Source organism: Gopherus flavomarginatus, chromosome 9 (assembly GCF_025201925.1).
Source record: "Gopherus flavomarginatus isolate rGopFla2 chromosome 9, rGopFla2.mat.asm, whole genome shotgun sequence".
Classification (NCBI taxonomy): domain Eukaryota; kingdom Metazoa; phylum Chordata; order Testudines; family Testudinidae; genus Gopherus; species Gopherus flavomarginatus.
This window is the reverse complement of record NC_066625.1, coordinates 50,532,369-50,558,490: the sequence shown is the minus strand read 5'-3', so window position 1 is coordinate 50,558,490 and position 26,122 is coordinate 50,532,369. Positions and strand designations below refer to the sequence as shown.

General features: G+C 41.0%; 1 protein-coding gene across 6 annotated transcripts in view; it reads right to left on the bottom strand.

The window, feature by feature from the left end:
• Positions 1–26,122, bottom strand: part of MYO9A (myosin IXA) — a 566,016-nt gene that overhangs the window by 174,874 nt on the left and 365,020 nt on the right. For all 6 annotated transcript variants that reach the window (XM_050968015.1, XM_050968016.1, XM_050968017.1 and 3 more), the window contains one exon: positions 25,688–25,777. In XM_050968015.1, coding sequence (XP_050823972.1) covers positions 25,688–25,777 — 90 coding nt within the window. The remainder of the gene's footprint in view (positions 1–25,687; positions 25,778–26,122) is intronic.

The following is a 26,122-nucleotide window of genomic DNA, read 5'->3' as shown; positions in this document are numbered from 1 at the left end:
GGCCTAAGACTACACATAGACCAATGAGGATAAAACAAATTTTTGAATAGCTGTTCATTAACTTCATATCACCCATTATATGCACTGAATGAGAAACGGGTTCTGGGGCAAAAATACTACATAAACATGTAATTAGAGACTAACAATACATATGAACAAAGGAGCAAAATTAAGACTGCACAAGTAATTCTGACATTTCCTAACTTGAGTGCTTGATTTTGCAACCTTCATATTCTTTTAACATAGCTTTTCATGTGTAATATTGTAAGAAGTCAAATCTATTTGGAAGCAAGGTTACATGAGCCTTACAACATCCTCTCTAAATCCCTGATAACTTCCTAGTCAAATACCCAGGTTTTTCTCACCTTTCCAACACTCCTTTTGTAAATCTACCCAAAAAGAGAGACTATTTCATGCAGCAGTTTAGTCACTTAAATTTTACTCCTTTGAACACTAAAAAAGTGGATTCCCATATTTCCATAAGAGTTTTGTCTCCATGAACCTACCCCTGAACATGTGAATGTACCCCAGAAAGTTCCTAGTCTGTATTCAGTAACTTTTAGAAATAGACTAATGAAGCAAGTCTGTTTTTTTTTAAATTTATTATTATTATTTTAACCTCAGAGCTTTCGCCTGTGCTATCATACTGTCATATAATTCTCCCTCAGTTGTCAACAGTGACATTCTGACTTGTATTTGAACTTGTACATGAGCATCTTTTGCTCAAACAAAACTGAGATTTCCTTTTCTATAATGGCACCAAGTGCGGATATCCCCTTAACTTTCCAGATTCTGGCCCTTCCTCTGAAATAAGATGAGGTCAGGTAGATCCCTGCACTGAGCTCCATTGATGTCAATACTGACATGCTGCCTGGAGTGGCTCAGGAGCAAGAGTACCAACCTCAGGGCAGGCTGTTTAGAAGCAGGACACAAACCCCAAACTCGTTGTCAGCTCTATACTTACACTTCACCAACCCATGTATCAAGTGTGAACTCCTCAGGCACTATAACAGCCTAAACATGCAGCCACAGACAGTCCCCTTGGGTACTCCGGTCTATCTTGCCTGCCTTGTAACAGATAGTCTCTTACCCCAAAAATGATAACAGCATTCTGGTTACTCCCAGTCCCAAAGGACTAGTCACTTACCCCGGGTCAATTGTACCTTAGATCTTACACCAAATATGATGCTTGTAGTTAATCTTATAAAAGTTAAGTAAAGATTTAGTAACTAAGAAAAACAAATAAGTGTTTTTTACAAGGTTAAAGCAAGCAAACATACACATAAAAATGAGTTACAGTCTTTGGTTCCAAAAGGTAACATAAGCTGCTGTAATATGCAAGCTTTATAAATCCTTTAAGATTAACCCAGGCTAAGCCCTGGAGATCTCCTACTTATGCTTAAGGCACAGTTACACTTGCAGATGTAGAGCACTTTGAGTTAAACCAGCCTCCGTAGAGCACAGTAGGGAAAGCATTGTAATCTGTCCGCACTGGCATGGCCACATTAGCAGCTCTTGCAATGGCCACAGAGCGCAGAACATTGTGGTAGCTATCCCAGCATGCAAGTGGCTGCAACGTGCTTTTCAAATGGGCGGTGGGATGGAGTGTGACAGGGAGTGTGTTGTGTGCATGTAGGGGGAGAGAGTGTGGGTTTTTGAAGGGCTGAGAGCATGTCAGTATGCTGTCTTGTAAATTCAGACAGAAGCAGACCTGCCCTTCACCCTCCCGCCTCTCTCTCTCTCTCTCTCACACAGCATTCCCCAGTAATGGTTGCTTTGTCTCAGAGCAGATAAGCGTGCCGGCTGTCAGAAACAGAGCTTTCAAAGGGCATATCCAAAACAATGACAAGAGTGGTCACTTGACTTAAGGGGATTATGGGACGTTTCCGGAGGCTGATCAGAGCGCAGTAATGCAACACCTCATTCACACTGATGTGGGGGCACTCCAGTAGGGGCGCATCAAATGTTATTCTACTCACCGAGGTGGAGTACGAGGAGCACTCTAGCCTTAGAGTCAGAGCACTCTATGTGCCCGCCTTGCCAGTGTGGACGGGTATGGAGCTAGTGCGTCCGGGGCTACTTTAACACGCTGTAACTCGCAAGCGTAGCCAAGCCCTTAGAAATCTTGCTCTCTCCAAGTCCAAACAGCACAGAGATCCAGTTTCTTCCAGCCAGCAATTTTTATTCCCTTCCCCGATAGTTCAAGCTGATGAGACAAATCCTCATATACATCTCCTCTTCATGGGTGTGTGGTGGGGGAGCAATCAAAGTCTATCGTACTCTGATGTTCCACAATAGTTGTCTGGTGTCCATGGGCCTTTGTTGGTCAGGAGATAACACTTGCTGTGGCAAACTAGTATTTTACACTTCGTAATGCTTCTCTCCTGACTTTGGGGGTTTACAGTTTCAGAGCACACGTTTAAATATTACTTTATAGCATGGGTGTGACAGGGTGTATCCACCCTGCACTGGCCCACTTGATCACACATTGTGGGCTGAAGAGGCCATGCCCCCTCACCCCTGCTGAGCATACTCTAATTGGAAACAGGATATAAAATGGAGCAACCCAGCTCAGTCTGGCTTAGGAGGAGAGCAGATGTATACTGCAGGTTCCAACCAGAGTGCTCCAGACTGCAGAGGCTGAAGATGTGGAATCCAAGCTAGAACTCCCCTTGACTGTGGAGAATGAGAGGAGCAGGAGGTTGCTACTCCCAAGGGAACTGACTGAGCAGGAATTAAAGGTAGGAAGCAGCCCAGGGAATGTGAAGGTTGAATGGGAAACTGAGCCTGAATCCAGGCCACTGGTTTCACAGGGGCCTGGGTTGGGACTCAGTGGAGAGGGGTGGGCCCAGGACCTCCGATGAGCCCTGCACCTACTGCTAGATGCCGGCACCATACAGCGGACAAGACTGCCCAAGGACAGCCCTGAGGGCTCCAGCCACTAGGCCATGCTGCCCTGAGAGCAGGGGCAGCTGTAACAACGATAGCTACTAGGCCATTTGATTGGTCAACCCCCCACTTTGCTTCCCCACAACCCAGCATCCTGTGACAGAGTACATCTACTCCACGACAAAGAGACACCGATATTATAAGTGAGATTAATGCATGCAGCAATTTACAAGCATTTCATGAAATCTAAACATTAAACACATTCTTATAACTCTAATGCAGCAGTTCTCAAACTGTGGGTCGAGACCTCAAAGTGGGTCATGACTCCATTTTAATGGGGTCACCAGGGCCAGCATTAGACTTGCTAGGACCCGGAGCTGAAGGCTGAGCCCAAACCCCATCCCCACCCAGGGTGGCAGGGTACAGGCTGTGGCCACCTTTCCCCCCACCTGGGGCCGCGGAACTCAGGCTGTAGCCCCCTCTCTCTCCTCTAGGGGGGGCGGCAGAGGTCGGGCTCTGCCCCTCCCAGCCCCCGTGGTCATGTAGTAACTTTGTTGTCAGAAGGGCAGGGGTTCTCAATGGGGAATTAAATAAATGAACTGTTGCTAAATATAACTTCTCTCCCAGGCCATAAATAAAGCCAAAGAGGAAAGCCATGGGAGGAAAACATGGTTGTTAAATACATTCTCTCGCTAAATAAAATGAAGGTCCAATCTTTCAATTCAGTTCTGCTCTCGGACATTCAGATCTCCTTTGTTGCCGCATATGGCATTTTATAAAATCAGCAACCATGCTTCCGTACATAGATGATTTTGCAAGATGAGCGGTGAGGGACGCCCTCATATCTGAAAGAAACCCTTGCTTTTCATTCTGCTGATTCGGTTTTCTCCCCCTCAAGTGCCGTTTCAAACAGCATCATTGTTGCCGAAATGCCATTTAAAACAACAGCATCCTCAGAGCTCTTATTCAGTGACCTGCCTTCTTGGCAGAGGCCCAGCTAACCTTTTATAGATATTTTCACATGATCTACTGGGAGAAAAAAGTTCCCAAGTGTGCAGTCTGTTAGCCCTATTAGATTCAGTGCTTATATTGTTTACTAACTCAATACATGAGAAACAGCTTACTGTATGTCAAGTCTTAAGATAAAAAAGAATCTATAAGTTTTTCCAACTGACGACGAGAGAAATAAGTTTGACAAATAAGGTAGAGGGGGGAATTCAAGCAACTACTTATTTTGAAGATTAAAGAGCAACAGAGTCCCATGCATAGTGACAACAAGACCTCCATATGGCTATATGTTGTGGGTACTGAAAAGCAAACAGAACCTTAGTAATACTAAATATTTATATTATGCCAGGGCCCAAAGGGCCCAATTGGGATTGGCGTGCTCTTGTACTGGGGACTATTCCTTAACCTCAGTAAGGTTTAATACAAATTAAGACTAAAATTTCCTAAGGTCAGACTGGTTGACTACAATGGGAGCTGGAGTGATCCTGCACCTCTGAACAACCAGACCACTTACATAATGGTGATTAAATACAGATTTAGCGGGGTGCTGGTGGGGTCACTACCCAGTATGGCATGCAGCCCATGGTAAAAGCACTAGGTCTGTGGCTTGAAACCAGATTGATTGTCATGACCCTTGGGCTGGTTGCACACCTGGTGAAGTTTCTTCACTTTCATGCAGCACTGATGTTGGCCCCTGTTGTATCCCTTTGCCTGCATCCTCCATGCAATCTGTCTGTAAATGCCCACATTTTTAAGGCTGTTCCATAGCTATGCTTGTACAGCCTCTTCTCACAGGCCCAAGAGATCCAACACCTCCTGTCCACTCAAGGCAGGAGCAAGTTTAGTGTGTGGAGCTGGCATGGTTGGTTGGGTAGTTACACACTGTAAGGGAGCACTACTAGGAGTGCTTGCCAAGCTGGGCAATTAGAAAAGGTGTTTCAAAACTACATGGGAAGATTTCAGGGATGGGGGCTTCTGGTCTCTGTGATAGATTGTAACCAGAGCAGTCACTGTCACTGAGAATGGGGTGCTGTGGGCCAGCTGCTTGAGGACTGTTAGGGTCGACTCAGATCATACAGTGTCTCCACTGGCACTGCATTAACCTCAGGAGGTCAACCATGACTCCATGCTGTTTGGGGAAGTGGTTTTACTGTGTCACCATAACTAGTCATTTCTGTCGTCTGGAGACAAATTTCTGGATAGGCACATGCACAAATAGATCAATGCAAGGTGACACACGTTGACCCAACTTTGTAGTGCAGACCAAGCCTACAAGAGGAAAGGGACAGGGAGCAGGCAGCAAATCTGTATGTCTGAGGAGATATGGAAATATGATCCTCAGCATACAAATAAGACTGAGGTATAAGCCACTTTCTTTGACCCCACTCATGCTGCTAGGCAGGGGTAATTTGGCAACCCATTGTCAAGCTCACGACAGAGTCAGAGTTTTATATGGACTGAAACTTTCCATTTGTTTTGCCCTCACTAGTAATCTCCTAAAGAGAAGCAGTTTCACTCCTTAGATGGGTGGGTGGAGGGGGAGCATTAAAATATAATCTCCACTAAACCAAGGAGTTTAGCTAAGGACCCTGTGCCTGAGAGAGGGCCATCTTGAAGCCAAACTCCAGCTACAGAGCTGTTCATCTACCCGTACCTATCTGGGTTCTTAGAATTGCAACCCATCACCATGGTACCTGAGCACCTACTTGTATGGAGAGAGGTGTATCCCATTATTCCCAAACTATGGAAGCCTCTCATAAAATGCAATTTACAAGAGACAAGTTACCTTGTATATAGATATGAGATTTTTTTACCTTGATTTTTAAGCACATACTTTACTGAATAGGGAGAGGCTTAAGCTTGTGATTTAAGTAAAACATGTTTAAGTGCTTTGCTGAATCAGGGCCATGATGAATACCAAAATCAGGAGAGTAAGTGGTGAACTCCACATATACAGAATTGAGTTACTATTTTATATTACGCCTTTCCCCGGCCCCGCCCTCCTCAAACCTGGCAGGTGTAGTTATGGATAATTCAGATAGACAAAGAATTTTACTAAACTTTACCCCAATTTTCAGCACTGGACAGAAAGGGACAAGGGGGTAAGAAAGCACTTCTCCCTGCAAATTTACCAAAATGTGAAAAGTGCTTGAAAACAGAGAGTTTAAATGGGGGTACAAAAAGATGTGAGAATTTGTATTTCTGATACCCAGCTGCACACTGCCTATCAGGTTAGAAATATTTTTCAGTGTTTACTAATATTCTCCTCTTCCTGAGAATCCCCTTACATTACTAATTATTTCTCTGTTATGTCTAATAACTTCATCTATGGCACATGCCCACAGCAGCTAAAGCTTTGGGCTGATGCTACATTCTGTACACATACAAAATTCCCACTGACCACAATGGGAACTCTGGATGTGCAAGGAGTCAGGCCTATACAAATGTCTCCTCTTTAGACTTCTATATTCAGTCTCCTAGCATTGATTTGTGAAAATATGAATTAGCATTATTACCTTGAATGATCCAACAATTTGCCTGCGGAATTCACCTATGAGTTTCTGAAACACTGTTTGGCAGTTTAAACCAATAAGCCTGTGTGCGCGTGTATGCATGCATTTCCCTTCTCTCCAGGAAAAAAACAAAAAACCTCATGTGTTCTCTTCAGTTCAGTATTTCATACAATTTCATAAGAATAAACAGAGAAGTTCCATGACTGCTGGAAAAGCATCTTTCTGGAATTTTAATGGTTTATATAAACACAGTGCACTTTAAAACTGTGCGCTCTAAACAACTTAACTGCTCCCCCAAAGTTGATTTACATACTCTGTTTGAGTACATCAGAAATGGAGATTTCTATTCCCTTCAGGAAATCAGATAGGAACACAGGAAGAAGGAAAATATCCCCTTCCGCCACAATGCCTTTGATTTACGTGCTATAGTTTCTATACAAGGATGGAAGGTGCTTCTAATGAAATACTCAACACTGGAAGCACAAGCACACACACTACTAGGATTCTCTCCCCTCAGGAAATCCCTTAACACTAAAATATCAAAATAGGGCTTTACAGTGAGTGCCCTCTTTCCCTCCTTTCACAAAAGTATAAGATACTTTTTCAGTGTAGTGTTCAAGGAATTCATTTGAATTACTACAAAAAAGATCAGTGCACTAAATACAAGAGATCTTCAATGTCTATTCATGCATCTAAGGGCTATTACCCTCAGTAAATTCAAACTGCTCCCATTATAACAAGCTGTAATGTCTCCTTCGAGAAGCTGCAGACAACTAACTGCAGTATTATGTAGAAATCTAATGAGCAAATAACTATGGATTATAAATAGGTTACCAGATTTTTCTTTTAATTTGGTGCCAGTTTTAAATTCCTGTCATGTTTCCTGTATATCCTCTTAAGAGAAATTCAGCTGCTTCCATACATTTGTACGTGCTATAGTATAGGAGTCCTCTTCAAGGATGAGGTAAAAGAGCACATTCTAATACCTATTAGCACTTTCCTGCTGACATTTATCTAAACTGCTCAGTAAAGATTCCTTTAAATGCTTCTGTAGTTCCGCTTACATTTTAAAGTTGATATAAGCTTGTTATAGTTCTATTATTAAAATTCACTGGGTAAGTCAGTGTCCTTCCTATTTCTACAAGACGTCACTGTACATATGAGTGAATGACAAAGCTAATCAGTTTCTGGTATGCAAAAACTAATTTCATTATCTATTATACTGAAATGGAAGTGGCTCAAATCAGTGCACACAGATGCTTTACCACTACTGATATGCCTCATCTGACACTGGAATGGGCAGGAGAGAGAGCACATCAAACTCCTATAATGAACCAATCTTCTTGTCTCATGAAGAGGTCACGTCCACAAGAACAAGGCCAGATGTGTCCTTGACAATCTTGAATATTCAGCCTGCTGTAAAGTGTGTGTATACTATTGATCTGCTTAAATTAGGTACTTTAAAGGGAGATTATGAATTAAAAAAAATAAAAATGGACCTTTCAAAACATGCATCATTATACTGCTGTAGTGCCTAGGTGCCCCAGTCATGTATCATAAACAGATAGCTAAGGGTTAATGACTCTTTCACCTATAAAGGGTTAACAAACAGTGACCTGCAAACACCTGACCAGAAGACCAATCAGGAGACAAGATACTTTCAAATCTCGTGGAGGGAAGCCTTTGTTTGTGGGTTTTGGGTTTGGCTTTGTTCTCTCTGGGTCCTGGACGGGACTAGAGGTGCAACCAGGTTTCTGTCAATCTCCCTGCTACAGTCTCTTATCTATTCAGAATTGTGAGTAAGAAAAAAGGCGGTCATGGTCTTTTAATTTATTTTTTTTTTCATTTACATATGTGTACTTGCTGGAAGTAGCTTAAATTGTGTTTCTGCTGGAGAAAGTTTCTTTCTATTGTTTATAAGTTGAAAGACCCTGTAACTGTTTACCATCTAAAGTGCAGAGATAAACCTTTTACTTTTTTCTTTCTTTTTTATTAAAAGTTTTGCTTTTTAAGACGTTTGATTTTTTTTCCTCCTAGTTAAGCTTCAAGGGAATTGTGTTTGTACTCACCAGGAAATTGGTGGGGAGAAGGGACGGATAAATTTTCTCTTTGTGTTATATTCACGCAGCTTGTATTGTCTCTGGGTGAGGAGGAAGGTAACACTCCTCTCGGTGTGGTGATTCAAGAAGTTGAATCAGGCGATCTCCTAGTGTTCCCAGGGCGGGAAGGGGCTGGGAGGAAGAAGAGAGAGGGAAGGGAATGGTTTATTCCCCTTTGTTGTGAGACTCAGGGAATCTGGGTCTTGGGGTCCCCAGGGAAGGTTTTGGGGGGACCAGAGGGTATCAGGCCCTGGAAAATTCCTGATTGGTGGCAGCATATCAGACCTAAGCTGGTAATTAAGCTTAGGGAAACTCATGCTAGTACCCATATTTTGGACGCTAAGGTCCAGAATTGGGAATTATACTAAGACAACTTTAAAGGGAGATTATGAATTAAAAAAAAATAAAAATGAACCTTTCAAAACATGCATCATTATACTGCTGTAGTGCCTAGGTGCCCCAGTCATGGACGAAGATGGTACTGCTGTTACTCTGGTGTTGGAGAAATGGACTCCCTCTGCACTAATCCTAATCAAGGCTCCATATTGATGCTCCCTGGCATAAAAGGAAGGGGATTCTGTGGGGCTAATTAGGACTGTCCTTGCACCAGTATGGACAGGAAACTAGTGCAATTAACAAACTTTTGATTGCATCTCTCTCTTATCCTGGGCCGGAACTTCCAAGGACATCAAAGAAAGGTAGATTAAAAGATGCAGCAAGAACCTTGTTGCTAGGCAGAACAGTAAGGAGAGCTGAGAAGGAACATTAATATATTATGGTAGGGTGCACAAAAAAAATTCTGATTGTACGTTGATTGCATGTTTACCAGGTCTGAGAGAATCTTTCATTCAAGATAGTTGGATCTGAGAAACAGACACAGCATTGTAATATGCCTGTCACTGGAATTGTTTGTATGGGAAATAAATCCTTCTCTTTTGGTCTGAATCTATAGGTTTCAGACCAGCACTTTACTCCTTTGTATCATAGTTAAGATCTATTCAGTGGTCCCTGGTTTTGTGTGTGAGAGCAAGCGTGCACACAGAATTATGGTCTCTTGCTGTTTTTCTAGCATTCTATTTGTTACCTAATACATTGTGTGTCTGGTTTACATTCACAGACATGTCCTGTGGTGAGAGACAGATTAAGCAGCTCTAGTGGTTCCCCTTTCGGTCACAGGACATAGGCTGAGACAGGCTGGCTTAGTTTTTTAAACATTGGCTTAACATCCAGAGAAAAGTACTATTGCAGGATACCAGACTGTAGCTTAATCCCTATCTTGGCAACACTGAGTATTATATTATATCATATTTAGACCCAATAAGCATGATGTAATTTTCCATACTCGTACTTTATCTTACAATTACATTGGAATTTTGTATTCATTCTTACTTTCCCTAAGATAGCTCTATTCAGTACAATGGAGCATTAGATATTATGCCCTTTGCTGGATGTACTTTTATATTTAAAATTGATCATGAACATTAAAAAAAATTTAAACCTCCTTTAAAAGGACCACTGAAGGAGGCAAAGAGTGACAAACATCAGAACATAGTTGCAGACAGGGATCAGGTAGCTTGTTCCTAAGTCCACTGAGAAATGCTAGTATGTTTCAACCTTAAAAAGGAATCTTTTGTGTTTCTTCTTTTAACTTATCTGTACGCAATACATCTCGTGCAAAAAAACTAAGACCTTGAAGTGATTTAACTGCTCTGCATTATTAGCTTATTAGTACACAAAGTAGCCATACACCGTCCCTGAATCTCAAGCTAAACTAGGGGGCAGTGAGGTACTATCCAACTAGTAATTTTAAGGAACAGAGAAAAATGTTGATTTTCATTATCTTTTCAGACACTTTTTATTTGTATTTTGTGGATTTTGAAAGATATGTGGAAAAATCATTGTTACATTAGAGCACTAACAGTTGCGGGAGTAAGAGCGGATTTAGTTATTGTCAGTGTGAGTCCTTTTTATTGCTATTCCAGTTATAAAAATTCCCAAATTAATAACTTTTAAAATATTTTTGTACTGCTTGATCTGCAAAGTCTGAAACTACCTTTCCCTGTGCCTTGTGCCTCCCTTCCCAGTGTCCCCTCTGATTTTCCATCTCCATGCCAACAACAATCTTTTAAGTCAGATGGAGACCCCAAATGCTTGATTCTCAAATAGTACAATCCGTATCTACTCACAAGAGATATTCCTACAGGCTTTACCAGACCCCTCCAACACTTCCCCTCCCAAATATCCAAACCTCAACATGAAAAGTAAAATCATCTTTTAATGTTTAATAAGACAATTATTTCATGTCTCAAGGTATCATATAGAATAATGAAAAAGATCTTTAGTGTTACTAACTTATTTAACTACCACTATAACAATTCATCAAAATGGGAACAGTCTGCCTCTTCCTCTGGAGATGCCTCTGCATTCATTATTCCTAGACTACCATAAAAATGCTACTCCATCCTTTTATAATGGGTTACCCCATCCACCCTGTACACTCTTTCACCCTCTATTATAGTAAACCATCCATGAACGAACACAGCTTCTAATAAGCAAACATAAGATGGAAAGTTTCAGAACTACAGATGCCCTAGAAACCTTTATCATATTTGATTAGCCCCTCACCCAGGAGCGTCCCTTTTGCTATTCATACTCCCTTCATTAAATTTTAACAGGAAAATTGAATGGAAAAGTCTGCAACTTAATATTCTAACAGGAACACTGCTTTAGTATGGGAAGGGCTTGCAACCACCCACCATAACACTTACTGTTTGGTGGTACTTCAGAACCCAGAAAGAACAGATGGGAGACATAAAATAGTCTTGGTTATTACCATTTTTATAGTTGGTTTTAAAGATCCCTTTTCTGAACTAAGAACAGGAGTACTTGTGGCACCTTAGAGACTAACAAATTTATTTCAGCATGAGCTTTTGTGAGCTACAGCTCACTCTTTCGGACATATAGAATGGAACACACAGACAGGTGATATTTATACATACAGAAAACATGAAAAGGTGGAAGTATGCATACCAACAGGAAGAGTGAGTAATCAATTGAGATGAGCTATCATCAGCAGGAGAAAAAAAAACTTTTGAAGTGATAATTAAGATGACTCATAGAAGGTGTGAGGAGAACTTAACATAGGGAAATAGATTCAATTAGTGTAATGACCCAACCATTCCCAGTCTCTGTTTAGGCCTGAGTTAATTGTATCTAATTTGCATATTCATTCGAGTTCAGCAGTCTCTCTTTGGAGCCCGTTTTTGAAGTTTTTTAAGGTGCCACAAGTACTCCTGTTCTTTTTGCAGATACAGACTAACAGAGCTGCTACTCTGAAACTTTTCTGAACTAGTTGTACTGTTCTTGAACCTCTGTATCATACTCTGGTAACAGTGTATTTCCAGAAACCTCCAAAAATAAAACCTTTTCTGGGGAAAAAAATCCTCTTACATTTTTGCGAACAAAATCATCCGCACAATGACTTTGTGAAATATGTGAAGATTATCATCTCCCAACTTATAGATGGGGAAATAGACCCAGACAGGCTAATTGACTTCTCTGGGGCAATACAGCAAGTTGAGGCACATCTGGGATAATAAAAGTTTTGAGTCCCAGGCTTCTACTATGACAATTTGCTCCCCACTTATTAATGCTCCTTCTTACTACAGCCAAAGTGTAGCACAGATAACACCAGGGAAGACTTCCCTACAATGCCCCTTATTAAAGTGCATCGGTCTCCAAGGGTGAGGGGTTCAGTCTTCATAAACCATCTAATCCTTGGCCTCTCTACCAAGGTAGACAACGAGAATTCAAAATCTATACCATTTATTAAGTCTGATTTTTAGCTTTTTTATTTAAAACAAAACAAAACAAAAACACGTAGATACTTCTACTCCAGAAATGCAACTCGGACCACCAACTCCCATTGTAGATTATCAAAGCACCCAGAGGGTAAAATTCTGTCTCCACCAACCCCGGGTTGTCATCTCTTGCAATTTTATCATGAGAATTGTAATGTCTGATGTTTTTCTTAAATTTCCAGCCACATGCAGATGTGATTACATAGGAATCTCAGCTTTCACTTAAAGAAAAATAAGTTTTCTATCCTTCCAGGTTGTAGAGAAAAACTTGAAAACATGTCTAAAGGCTCAGAAACCAAAAACCGCCAAAAAAAAAAAAAAAAAGTATTATTTAAAAAAAAAATCTCATTTTTTTAAAGTTTCTCTCCCCCTCTCTTTTTTTTTTTTTAAAAGGCCTGACTTGCGATTTTTTTTTTAATGCTTGGGGGTAGAAATCCTGCTGACCCAGGCTGGATTCAATATGGCAACATAAAAGTGAAAGGTTCTGTATTACATTGTCATCAGTGCCCTCTTTTGATTTTATATATCCAAAATTCTCCCACTTAAGGAAGCAGTGTACACTTAGTTGTCGTCGATGTGGTTTGCAGGTTTGTTCTGTTTTTTTTCTATGTAAATTACAGAAGAAAGATATTGAAAGCAAAGATATAAGCTAATTTGACATCAGAATTTCTGGGCGGAACATAAATTTAAGTATGAGGGTGGGGGAGTCAAACTGACTGTCACTTAGCCAAAGTTAATTCTATTTTTTTGTTTTTTCTCTTGTGTCCCCATTCAGTCACTATTGTGCCAAAAATGCCAAGAGCAAGATCTGAAAACCTATTCTGACTTCCTTGTGCATCCCAGTAATTTTTATGTGTGAAAAATTAGCAGGTCATTATGAGTGCAGGATGTAGAATGACTGAAAACTAGATGCAGTGAAAAAGCACCATGGGGGGAAGGAGTCTGCTCAGATCTTGGATAGAAGACAACAAAAAAAGGTGCAATCTTCATCACTGCTTGAAAGGGGAAAGAACCACCTTCTCCCCTACAGCAGAAACATACTATGCAGGCATATGGCCAAGTCAAGTCTACATTTGGAGGGCTTTGCCTGTACAGGTATACTGGTACACCACATGGCAAAGTGTTTCTGGTGCAGATACAACTTATACCAGTAAAGCTGCAAAGCTGCATCAGTCACAAATTACATCTCAGCATACCCCTAAGCAACATAGTTGTGCCAGAAAAAGTTTGCAGTGTAGAGCTGCCCTGAGTCAGAAAGCATTTAAACATCTTCCTTCTCCAAATGTTTACAATAATTTGTTTATTTCGCTCAGAGGAAATTAACCTAAGGATATGGACATATTGTCAGAGACTGTATAAAATTTGTTATTCCCCACACCTATGTTAAAATTGCATTCCATGTAAGAAAAATTGATAGACTAATTCAGGAATTATTTGTTTCCATTATTACAAATCATATGACCTAAGTTTAGACAGAAATCAGCATTAGACAAGAAAAGAAAAGAAAAGAAAAGAAAAGCATTGCAAATTTCAAGCATCTCTTGAGCAATGACATTTAATAAAATATCCTTTTAAAAAAAAACAACTCTAGGTTGAAGTTTTGGTGGCAGAAGTAACTAGGAAGCATCCTTCATAAGAGGCAAAGTGGAACAGCAGTTTATGGGCAGCTTGCCCCATGGAGCCAAGCATTTCCCCATTCATGTTTAATCAGAACGCTACTGAAAATCTTAAAACGAGAGAGAGAGAGAGAGAGAGAGAAGATTAGTGAGGGAACAGTTTTTCTTTGCAGAAGCCATGCTGATTAGACTCTCATATCACTATCTTCCTGTTCGTTATTTATTATTTGGAAAACCTGGACCTCAGCTGAGGTGAGGACCTCATAGTCCCAGGTGCTGTAAAAATACCATATTAAGAGGGAGCCCCTACCATGAAGGTGGCTAGTGGAAACAGAGCCACAGAGAGGTGATGTGAGTTGCTCAATGTTCCATACAGGTCGGTATCAGAGCTGGAAACAGAACCCAAGTATCAAGGCCCAGCCTAGTGGCCCCTATTTTATTCTATTTTAATAACTACTTTATCTATTGTTTCAATCAATTTACCTTTACAGAAGGAAGGACTACTGATCTGTAATTCCCTAGATCCAAGCGTCTTTTCATATATAGGTATAACATTTATTACTCTTTTAGATCGCTGGTTGAATAGCTGACTTTAATAAGACACAATGTAAGCAACTCAACCATTTACTTTAATTCCTTCAGAACTTTTGGTTTGTGATGAGGCAAGGCCAGATGGCTACAGTAAAGTAGTGAGGAACATGTATGTTAGCCCCAGGCTACACAAATCCCTGGTACCATGGTAACCAAATGGCAATTGCTCCAGGTTAATCAAGACACCTGGGACCAATTAAGATCTTTCTAGAAGGGAGTGGAGATAGCTACATTGATTGGGACACTTGAAGCCAATCAAGAGCTGGCTGGGACTAGTTAAAAGCCTCCCAGTTAGTCAGTGAGATTTGCATGTGAGGAGCTGGGAGCAAGAGGGGCAAGGAGCTGAGAGTGAGACGGTGTACTGCTGGAGGATTGAGGAGTACAAGCATTATCAGACACCAGGAGGAAGGTCCTGTGGTGAGGATAAAGAAGGTGTTTGGAGGAGGCCATGGGGAAGTAGCCCAGGGAGTTGTAGCTGTCATGCAGCTGTTACAAGAGGCACTATAGACAGCTGCAATCCATAGGGCCCTGGGCTGGAACCCGGAGTAGAGAGCAGGCCCGGGTTCCCCCCAAACTTCCCAACTCCTGATCAGACATAGGAGGAGTTGACCCAGACTGTGGGTTCCACCAGAGGGGAAGATCACTGAGGTGAGCAAATCCGCCAATAAGCGCAGGACCCACCAAGGTAGAGGAGGAACTTTGTCACAGGTTATACACTCTCTGAACCTGGTTAACAGATTAAACTGGAGAAAGAAACATTTATTGATACAACAACTGATCTTCACTAATCACTGTTGAAAGTAATCATTGACACAATTTACACTGAATACTTTTGAACAGAGCTGTAGTCGTGTGTTTGTGTGGAGGTGGGGAATATGAATTAAGGGTGTTTCACTGAGTCAAATTAACATTACAGAAGAATTTAGGGGTTTCTTATGAGAATTTAGCTTATGGTCCAGTGGAATTTGGTTTGACTCATTTGCTACAGAGACTGTGTAAAGTTATTCTTGCCATGTATCTGTCAAAACAAATTAAAAATATGACATGTTGTAATCTCATGTGAATTTTGCAAAGGACTCAGTTCAATGAAGTAAAGTTTTCAAAAAAGCAGTTTCTGGCCCTTTAAATAAATTTAATAAGAATCCAAAACCAAGGACAAGGATTCTGCTCTGCACACATCAAATTCTAAGCATGGCTACATGATCTGCATTCCAAGTTGGCAAGGGTGTGGGACCTAAAGTTAAGAAGACATAATGTCTTCTTTTTGTTCACTACTGTTACAGCTTGCAGAGACTTGCCATGGTGTTCCACTTTGTTTCTCTCCCAGCTGCTCTGCCATTCCTGGGCACGAAACCAGCTACAAGAGTTACAGCAACTAGGAAAACAAACAGGAGTACAGCAAAGGAGTCACAGGACAAAAATCTAGTGACAGAGTAGTACTAGGTCAAGACCAAACCTCCTGCCCACCACATGCCACAACAGCATTTACCTGGGCATAGATCCTCTTTTGAAAGAAAGTCTTCGACTGACTAGCATATTTTCAGCAGAAATTTAAGTCGCCACAATGAAAACAAAATGACACAAGACAGACCATCACAAGTTCCTGCTGCTCACATCCTTCAAAACTGCTTTTTCAGATATCACAACAATGGGGCCTGGTTTAAGAACCTAAATTGAGTGGAGTATTAGTTGGTATGCTACAGACCACCAAATCACACTAGGAACCGGATGACCGACTCTTTATGCACCTATATGTAATGTGTAGGGAAAAAAAGCTGCAATATCATGGGGGACTTCAGTTTGAGTGACATGTTGGCAGTACTAAAACATCTTTGGAATTTCTAAATATTATAGGTGGCAATTTTCTATTTCACAAAGTGTTGCATCCAACTTGGGAGAAATATACATTAGGCCTCATCTTGACAGAAAAAGGGGAACGAATCACAGAACTAAAAAATAACGAGAGCTCAGGCATAAGTGATCCCAACTGGATCACATTTATGATGCGTAAACAGAATAAAGTCCAAATCATGACATATATACTTGGTCTTCTTTTAAAAGAGCCAATTTAACAGAGCTGAAAATAATTATGAGCCAAATCAGCTGGGAGGAAGAATTTAAACAGAAAAACAATTCCCAATTATCATTCACATTAAGAACACTTTACTAGATGACTAAAACGCCACAATTGAGGAAGAAGGCTGTGCTGGTTAAAAAAGCAACTGTGTTGGAGGGGAAGCTAAGGCAGCTATAAAAAAATAATATATAATAATGATAAAAAGGGGAAGTTGATAGTAATGAATATAAATCAGAAGCTAGAAGAAAACTAATAAGGGAAGCAAAAGGACACAAGGAGAAATCTATTGCCACTACAGTTAAGGACTATAGGGAGGAGTTTTTTAAAGAATATTATGAACAAAAAGAATCCTAACAATGGTATTGGTCCATTACTAAATGAAAAGGCACATTTATCAATAATAATAATGCTGAAAAGGCAGAAGTGTTGAATAAATATTTCTGTTCTGTATTTGGGGGTGGGGAGAGGAAGAGACAGATAATATATTCATATCATATGATAATACTCTTTACATGCCAGTAGCATCTCAGGAGGATGTTAATCAGAAGCAGTTTTAAAAGAGCTGGCTAAGGAACTCGTTGGACCGCTAATGTTGTTTTTCAATAAGTCTTGGAACACCAGAAAAATTCCAGAAGAGTTCAAGAAAACTAATGTTGCGCCAATATTTAGAGAGGGTGAATGGGATGTCACAGGTAATGACAGGCCTGTCAGTCTCATATCGATCCCAGGCAAGGTATCAGAGCAGCTGTATGGGGACTCAAAGTATTAAAGGAAGGCAATACAATTAATGCCAATCAACTTAGGTCTCTGGAAAACAGATCCTGTCAAACTAAGTTGATTTTTTTATGGATGAAAAAGATGATCATGGTGATGTAACATATTTAGACTTCTGTAAGGCATCTGACTTGGTACTGCATGACATTTTGATTAAAAACTAGAAAGATATAAAATGGATTAAAAGATGGCTGCCTGAAAGGTCTCAGAATGAAACTGTAAGTGGGGAATCATCATTAAACAGGTGCGTTTCTAGTGAGGTCCTGTTGGTGTTGGTTCTTGGCCCTACATTATATAACATTTTTAATAATACCTGGAAGAAAACTCAAAATCATCAAAGTTTTCAGATGACACAAAAATTGGGGGAGTGTTAAATAATGAAGAGGTCCAGGTCACTGATACAGAGCAGTCTGGATCACTTGGTAAACTGGCAGACAAACACTGTGTGTTTTAATATGGCTAAACATAAATGTATATACCTAGGAATAGGGTGACCAGACAGCAAGTGTGAAAAATTGGGATGGAGGTGGGGGGAGTAATAGGAGCCTATATACGAAACAGACCCAAAAATTGGGACTGTCCCTATAAAATCGGGACATCTGGTCACCATACCTAGGAACAAAGAGTATAGGCCGTACTTACAGGATAGGGAATCCTATCCTGGGAAGCAGGGACTCAGGAAAAGATTTGGGGGTGCAAACTGATGGGAACCATGTTGGAATACTGTGTCCAGTTCTATTGTCCACAGTTCAAGAAGGATGTTGATAAATTGGAAGGGGTTCAGAGAATAGTCACAAGAATGTTTAAAGGATTCGAAACATACCTTACAGCAATAGGCTCAAAGAGCTCACTCTATTTAGCTCAACAACAAGTGGGTTAAGTGGTGACTTGACTACAGTTTATAAGTATGTAGATGGGAAACAAATATTGAATAGGCTCTTCAGTCGAGCAGAGAAAGGTATAATATGATCCAAGTTGAACTGGAAGCCAGACAAATTCAGACTCGAAATAAGGCATAAATTGTTAACAGTGAGAGTAATTAACCACTGGAACTATTTAATAAGGGTTATGAGAGCTTCTCCATCACTGGCAATTATTAAATCAAGGTTGGATGGTTTTCTAAAAGACCTACTCTAAGAATTATTGTTGGGAAGTTATATGGCCTTTGTTATACAGGAGGTCAGATTAGACAATCACAATGGTCCCTTCTAGCCTTGGAGTCTATGAATAATGAACTGAATGGAAGTTCCCCCCAAAGGCTCTTACTGCAAACGGGATTGTCTTCAAAACTCAAAAGTACTGCTTCTTGGTCAGCTCGTAGAAGTCACTTTCAGAGCAATGCAGTGAACAGCTGGCCATCTTTAGAGGTTTTTCTCCCAATCCAAGAAGCCAGAGAAAATGTCTGAATGTATCTAGTTTAGGACACCCTCAATTAATTGAGCTGGCAACAAGAACTTCTTTCCTGCTCGTTACTTGTAATTATGAATATGCATAAAATTAACTGTATGGCATAGGTAAATAAGCATATAGAAAATATTAAAACAACAAGCTGCTAGCAGTTTTGCCTAAGGGATTGAGAGATCAGGTGATGTGCTGCTCCTGAAAAAGCAGCAATATTTTTAAAATTGAGCTTTTTTCAAAAGTGAGAATTCATTCATGACTTAACCTTTAAGGATTAAATAATTCAGACTACACACAAGATAGCTGTTTCAAACAAAAAACAGTGCAATATTTCTTGTGTGTGAGGCTCTCTTAATAAGGTTATTAGAGAGACAAGGTAAGGGAGGTAATTTATTGGCCAACTTCTGTTGGTGAAAGAGAAAGAGAGAAGCTTTTGAGCTTACACAGAACTCTCCTTCGGGTCAGGTCTGAACGAGAGCTCTGTGTAAACTCAAAAGCTTGTCTCTCTCTCACCAATGGAAGTTGGTCCCATAAAAGATACTACCTCACCCCACCTTGTGTCTCTAATATCCTGGGGCTGACATAGCTACAACAACACTGCAAACATTAATAAGGTTATCTACAGCATAAAGCTGGTAAATCTTAGCTCTAGACTAAATTATAGAGCCATTCTAAATGCATGCAGTTACTATAAAAGGCAAAATGAAGGGTTCTTGGAAGCAGTTCTGTAGAACAAAACCCTGTGTGGGTCTGAAGATAAGAGACAGCTTTCAAAGGTAAATCTAAGCATTATTTATGGACAAGATTTTCTTTTCATTTAAATTTCAACAACTTTTAAATGAGTGGATCAAATTAATCCATACAATCCTTTCTCAATATTGGTGTGGAGCTGCACATGACATAAAAATCACATCTGAATTGCTGAGTTTTACAGTGGGCCAAATACGCTCTTCAAATGGCCTCCTAGATAGCATCAGCAAAAATTTGTGCACAAAAATTTCAATTTGCACCTGAAAACATTGCTCTCCTATTCAGTAGCATTTAATTAGTGTCAACACCACCTGTAAACCCAGAGGCAAAATGCCTTACTTGAATGCTAATATCAGAAAGTCAGATGCAATCTCTCATATACAACAAAATCTGCTGAATTATCAGTCAGAGAAGCTGACAGTATACAGAATTTTTTGGAAGAATTCTCCTAAACAATACTAGCTTTAAGATATGATCGGTAATTCTTGTAGTACTCTTGAGATAGGCATGATATAAGAACGTAGAAGAAATAGATCAGATCTCCAACTCTCCAAACTGGATCTTGGTTCAAAAGGTGTCTATCTGCTCCTGCTAAATTAGTCCCACCTGAAATGAGAATTGTATTTCTCATCTCAATTGTTTCCATGTAGTGCCTAATAAAATCTAAAGAAATCTGCATACTCTGGAGATAGCAGGACTGGTTGAATGATGTAGGTTGCACTAGGAAGTGCTGGACCACCAGAAAGGTGGTGTTCGGGGGAGGTATAAGTAGGAGGAACTAATGAGTTTGCTAAGGGAAATTCAAGGCTGACAGACTCAAAATTTAATTCCCAATTTAAAAATGACATTTTCTATCTTAAAATGTCCCCTGACAGTAACATATTAAGATGGCTCCTATATATCTACTCAAAGCACAACACATTAATGATTGGGGAGAACTGGGACTGTAGCTCCGACTCCCACTTCTGAACCAGTAGGGATTGGAAGTGAAATAGCTTAACATTCGAACAGAATTAATGGATTCCAGGGAGAGAAGATTCCAGCTCTCTTCAATAAAACTGCAATAACGTGCTGAGTTTGTTGGGATCATAGCTATTCATATGACCTTACATTTAGTTTTACCTCAATATCTGAGAGCAGATATGGGACTAAAATTGTACTCAAGTACAGTAACCTTGTCAATTTCATTGTGACTCCAAGAACAGAGCCACCAGGGAGAGTAAAGATTCAGTGCAATATAGATAAGCAGCATGCATACATGTGAATGTGCATGTGTGCAACCACAAATGGCCCCTCCTCGCAGGCTTAACAGCTGTCATTTTCAATCTCATTCTCCAGGTTGAAGGTTTTCTCTCCATTATCCAGGGGCATCTTGAAATAGATATATTTTATGGGAGGGTCAAATATCTAGGAACGAAAGATCTACTTTCATACAAATTACCTCAGTTTTAACAATGAAGGGAATATATATACAGAAATGATCGGACAGATCATTTGAACATTGTAGAAATGTTGCAAAGGAAAACAGTTTTCAAAGTTTTCAGTGGGGCACCACCAGATCTTCAAGCTACTGTTTCAGCAAACACACACAATGATGTTTCTAATCACAATACAGTAATAATTCAGTAAATGGGCATACAGAACACAGACAATTTAACGCTTCATTATAAATCAACCAGGAATCATCTCAAAAGACCAAAACTAACCATTGATATACCCCCTGGTGATAAAGAGTCCAGGGTAATTGACAAAAGATTATTTATCTCAGTGTAACAAGCATATGGATAAGGTGGCCATGGGATGGAGGCCAACATGCAATATCTGTTTTAGAGCTTTATGTTTGGGGTAACAGAAATGAGCCCTAGGTTCCCGCTCTAGTACGTATGGGTATGAATATCTTAGTTTCTAGGGAATGAACTGGAGACAACTCTCTGCTGTTATCTAAGCTAGGGGAAGAGAAAGATACTCTTCTTGTAGGTGTGAAGCAGTTCCAGCTGAAGAGCTGGGCGCACCCTCAGTCTGCTCTGATCAGTACAGGAGAAGGGGTAGCAGTTCATGGCCAGAGGTATCACCTTCGCTACTAATCACAGCGGTAAGTCTGTTACCAAAAAAGCCATGATGTCCATCAATGCCAGACAGGATCTTTGTACCAAGTACCCTGATGCTGTAGGTAGGCAAATGGAGGACATCAGTACTGGTGCCTTGGTGCAGAGGTGTCAGTAACAGGTGATTTCTTATGGACCAACAAAGTTGGTATAGAGCAGTGGTCACCAACTGGTCGATTTAGATTGACTGGGAGATCCTCTAGGATCGACCAGTCAATCGCGATCTCTGGTGGTGTAGCGTGGCTGATGCTAAAGCAGGCTCCCTGCCTGTCCCAGCACCATGCCACTCCTAGAAGTTGCCAACGCAGCCCTGTGGGCATAGAGGGGCAGGGGTCTCCCTCCATGCACGGCTCCTGCCTGCAAGCACCATCCCCGCAGCTCCCATTGGCAGGGAACAGCCCTTTACACGAGTGGCATGGGGCCAGGGCAAGCATGGAGCCTGCCTTAGCCTTGCTGCACAGCCAACCAGGAGCCGCCCAAAGTAAGTGCTGCCCAGAGGGAGGCTGCATCCCAATCTCCAGCCCCATCCTAGAGCCAGCACCCCATGCCCCCTCCTGCACCCAGAACCCCTTCCTGCACCCCCAGCCATGACCCCCCACCCCATACCCACATCCCAAACCCCAGCCTTGACCCCCCTGTCAGAGCCAACACCTCTCACTCCCTCCTGCACCCCAATCCCCTGCCCCAGGCTCAGGCCAGAGCCCCCTCGCACACTGCAAACCCCTTGATCCCAGCCCCAAGCCCGCACCTCCTCCCGAACCCCAACCCCAGCCCGGTGAAAGTGAGTGAGGGTGGGGGAGAGTGAACAACGGGGAAGAGGGGAAGAGGCTTTGGGGAATGGGGGGGTCTTAGGGAAGGGGTGGGGTAGATCCTGGATTGCCCTTAAATTCAAAAAGTGATCTTGGGTGTAAAAAGGTTGGAGACCACTGGTTTAGAAGCACAGTGACCAGTATCTGAATGGGTGCCTGAGGCCTTGAGCTACCTTTTTCTGAGGCAATCTGAGGGTATTTATGCCCTCTTTGGGAAGGACCCAGTGAAGGAGACTTAGATCTCTTCCTTTTAGGAGTTTGGTGGTATTTCCCCCCCCCCCCCATGCCCTGAAAGTCTACTAGACACGGATATGGAATCTTTAGAAGCAGCTGTCTCAGATCTGCAAACTGAGGAGCCAACAGAGCATTTTTTTTGAGAATGAGTGCTCAGGAATTTCAGTCACAGACACTCCAGTGTCTGAAGAGAAATGCACTGACTTATCCAGAAGAAACATCTTCAAACAAGACTCCCTAGCTCTTTCAATTTTTCTTTAAGAAAGATTTACATATGGCACAACTATCTTTTAAGTGCCCTTCACCAAGACACAATACCCATCTGGTGTGTCCATCTTTAAGAAGCATTACTGCCTTGCACAAAGGACAATTTTTCAAGTCTGGATATTTATGTTTGGTCATAACAACTGGTCCCATTACCAGGGCACTCTCAAAAGCAAGGAAGAAAATGTTTCTTCTTCTAATATGAAGTAATGAAATCTATCAGAGCTAGCTCTAATGACTGACTGATAGGTACTTATCTATTTATAATATAAGAATAGACCACACAGCAAGTGAAGCTCTGACACTGTGAGGTCTGATTCCTAGCCACATGCAGAGAGAAGGACCTGAGCGAAGGTTGGAATCCCCCCAGAGTTGGCCTAATCTTTATGCCCTTCAGTGGGAGGCATGAGGACACTCAGGGAACAGGTGTGGCCCAGTGGACACTAGGGGCCAAAAGAATCCAAACTCAAGTTTATAGGGTGCATGCACGTCAACAGTGGAATATATAAAGACAAGAACTTGAACTATGTATTTCTGTTCACCAGCTGCATAGTTTTTATCAATTTCTGAAAATCACTTATTTAAAAAGTCATTCATGCCCATCCAGTATCCCTGACCTGCATTACTATGCAAAAGTACTAGATGTCATTCCCTGGGGAAGTGTCTTGCCCAAGGGTAGCAGACAGCACATTGGAAGTAACTTCTGGGCCAGTCAAAGAGAAGAATGATGGGATGTGAAGGGAAATCCATCCATTCCTGGTTACACCAAAGCATAAAATAAGAAGCCAGGATGCAAACAGACCGAAGAAATGACTCATACGAGTTCTCTATGGGGGACCTTCCACTGGTCTCAAAAATAAATTATTCCAAGGTTGTTACAGTTGCTTAGAATCTCATTGAAAGTCTTCAACAGGTGTCTATATAGAATGATACTCTGAGATGAACAAGTATACACTATCATTAAGCACTGCACCTACAACACTCAGTGCCATATGATTTTGATATGAGGGTATGTAGCATTCCATTATCCATAAGCCATTACAATGGTCACACATCCCCACAAAACCATTTGTAATATCTGCAAGAATGTAAACAGTGCAAAGGTTGTGGTAGGGTGAATAAGCTTAGTCAATTGCCTGAAGACATTATTGCCTACATTTGTCTGGAACCCGCTAAATGCTATTTACATTGTATATATATCCTGTTTGATGTATACTAGTGCAGGGGTTCTCAAATTGGGGGTCGGAACCCTCATGGGGTTGCAAGGTCATTACAAGAGGGGTCATGAGCTTTCAAACTCCACCCAAACCCCACTTGCCTCCAGCATTTATAATGGTGTTAAATATATTAAAAAGTGTGTTTAATTTATTAGGGGGATTGCACTCAGAGGCTTGCAATGTGAAAGGGTTTGCCAGTAAAAAAGTTTGAGACCCACTGTACTAGTGTAACTAAATTAATTTGTTACAGCAATGTCCTTTTTCATGTATGTATCCTCTGCTTAATTAACCTTAAATCAAAGTATGTATTAGCATTTAGATGAAGATTTACTTAATGCATGAAAACTAGTGAAATACTAATGTTATTGTTTTTATCTATCTGAAACTTGTTGATTTACATTGTAAACTATCTATAAACCATCTTAGTAGTCTGAATGGCTGTTAATAAATGTTTCACCTTTGGACAGCCTAGTGAATGTTAAGCAACTAAGATCACAGGCTGTCTGTATTTGCTATTCATCAAAGTCCACGTGGTGAAGACCCCTATCATTTTGCTAGCCTGTTTCAGCTATAAAAGGGAATTCTTAGGAGTGATCCTTACCTCAGATCCATCTGAACACTAACAGGGAGGTTCCGGATGCCAGACAGAGGTCCCCAAAAGCTATTTTTGGGAAGCCCTGAGAGAATTTATAAGACTCTATGACACTGACAGATTGCTATATCTCTGCTTTCATTCTGAACCAGTAAAAGCAGCAAAGAATCCTGTGGCACCTTATAGACTAACAGATGTTTTGGAGCATGAGCTTTCCTGGGTGAATATCCACTTCATCAGATGCATGCATCTGACGAAGTGGGTATTCACCCAGGAAAGCTCATGCTCCAAAACGTCTGTTAGTCTATAAGGTGCCACAGGATTCTTTGCTGCTTTTACAGATCCAGACTAACACGGCTACCCCTCTGATATTCTGAACCAGTAAACTCTAATTCACCTGTATTTTACCTGCTTTAACCTCGTTATAACTCATATCTTTTGCTTAATTAATCGATCATTATTTTTAGTTTAGTAAAGGATTGGCTACAGTGTTGTCTTTGGTGAGATCTGGAATATATTTTGACCTGGGGTAAGTGACTGGCCCTTTGGGGCTGGAAGTAACCTAATGTGTGGTGAATTTTGGTTTTAATAACCTTTCATCATAAAGTCCAGTTTGTGTGGTAAAGAGAAGCTAGCGAGCATAAGGGGACTGTCTGTGACTCCATGGTACATCTAATACAGTAATCCATTGAGTACACTTTTTTTACTGGCTTGGCGAAATCTACAGATAGAATATACTACTCATCTGGAGTGTCTGCCCTGGTTTCTAACAGTCTGACCTAAGTTTGCCATTCCTAGCTGTGAGCCACTCCTGGCACCATGACATGACACCAGAGCACTGAAAACCATGTTAATATTCCTCCAGTTTAATATAAAACATCACGTTACCTCTGCAAGTTTGTATGGTAAAATAAGCTTCTCTCCCACTGTCACTGTCTTTCTGGTAACCAGGGCTTCAAACAGCATCTCTTCTTTTACCTAATAAAACAAAAATACTAGTGTTAATCAATAATTCTAGGAGAAAACTAAAAGGGCCACAAGTCTGGCAGCTATTGAAAACCCAGCGTATGCTCCATGAGATGGTACAAGGCCAATATAACTCTGCACATAGAGCTAGTATTAGAAAGTGGCACAACAGCATGTTTGAGAGCCCAATTTTCTACATCACATCTAGTAATTTCTAGTGCTTTCCAGTGGTTCAACTTGTCAGGGTTTGCAGCTGGATGGTTTCCTCCCCCCCCCACGTTTTTGTTTTTGTTTTTTGTTTTTTGCAGTTTGTTTAGTAAAAAAACTCCACCACTTTCTAGTGCCATCAGGATGGGG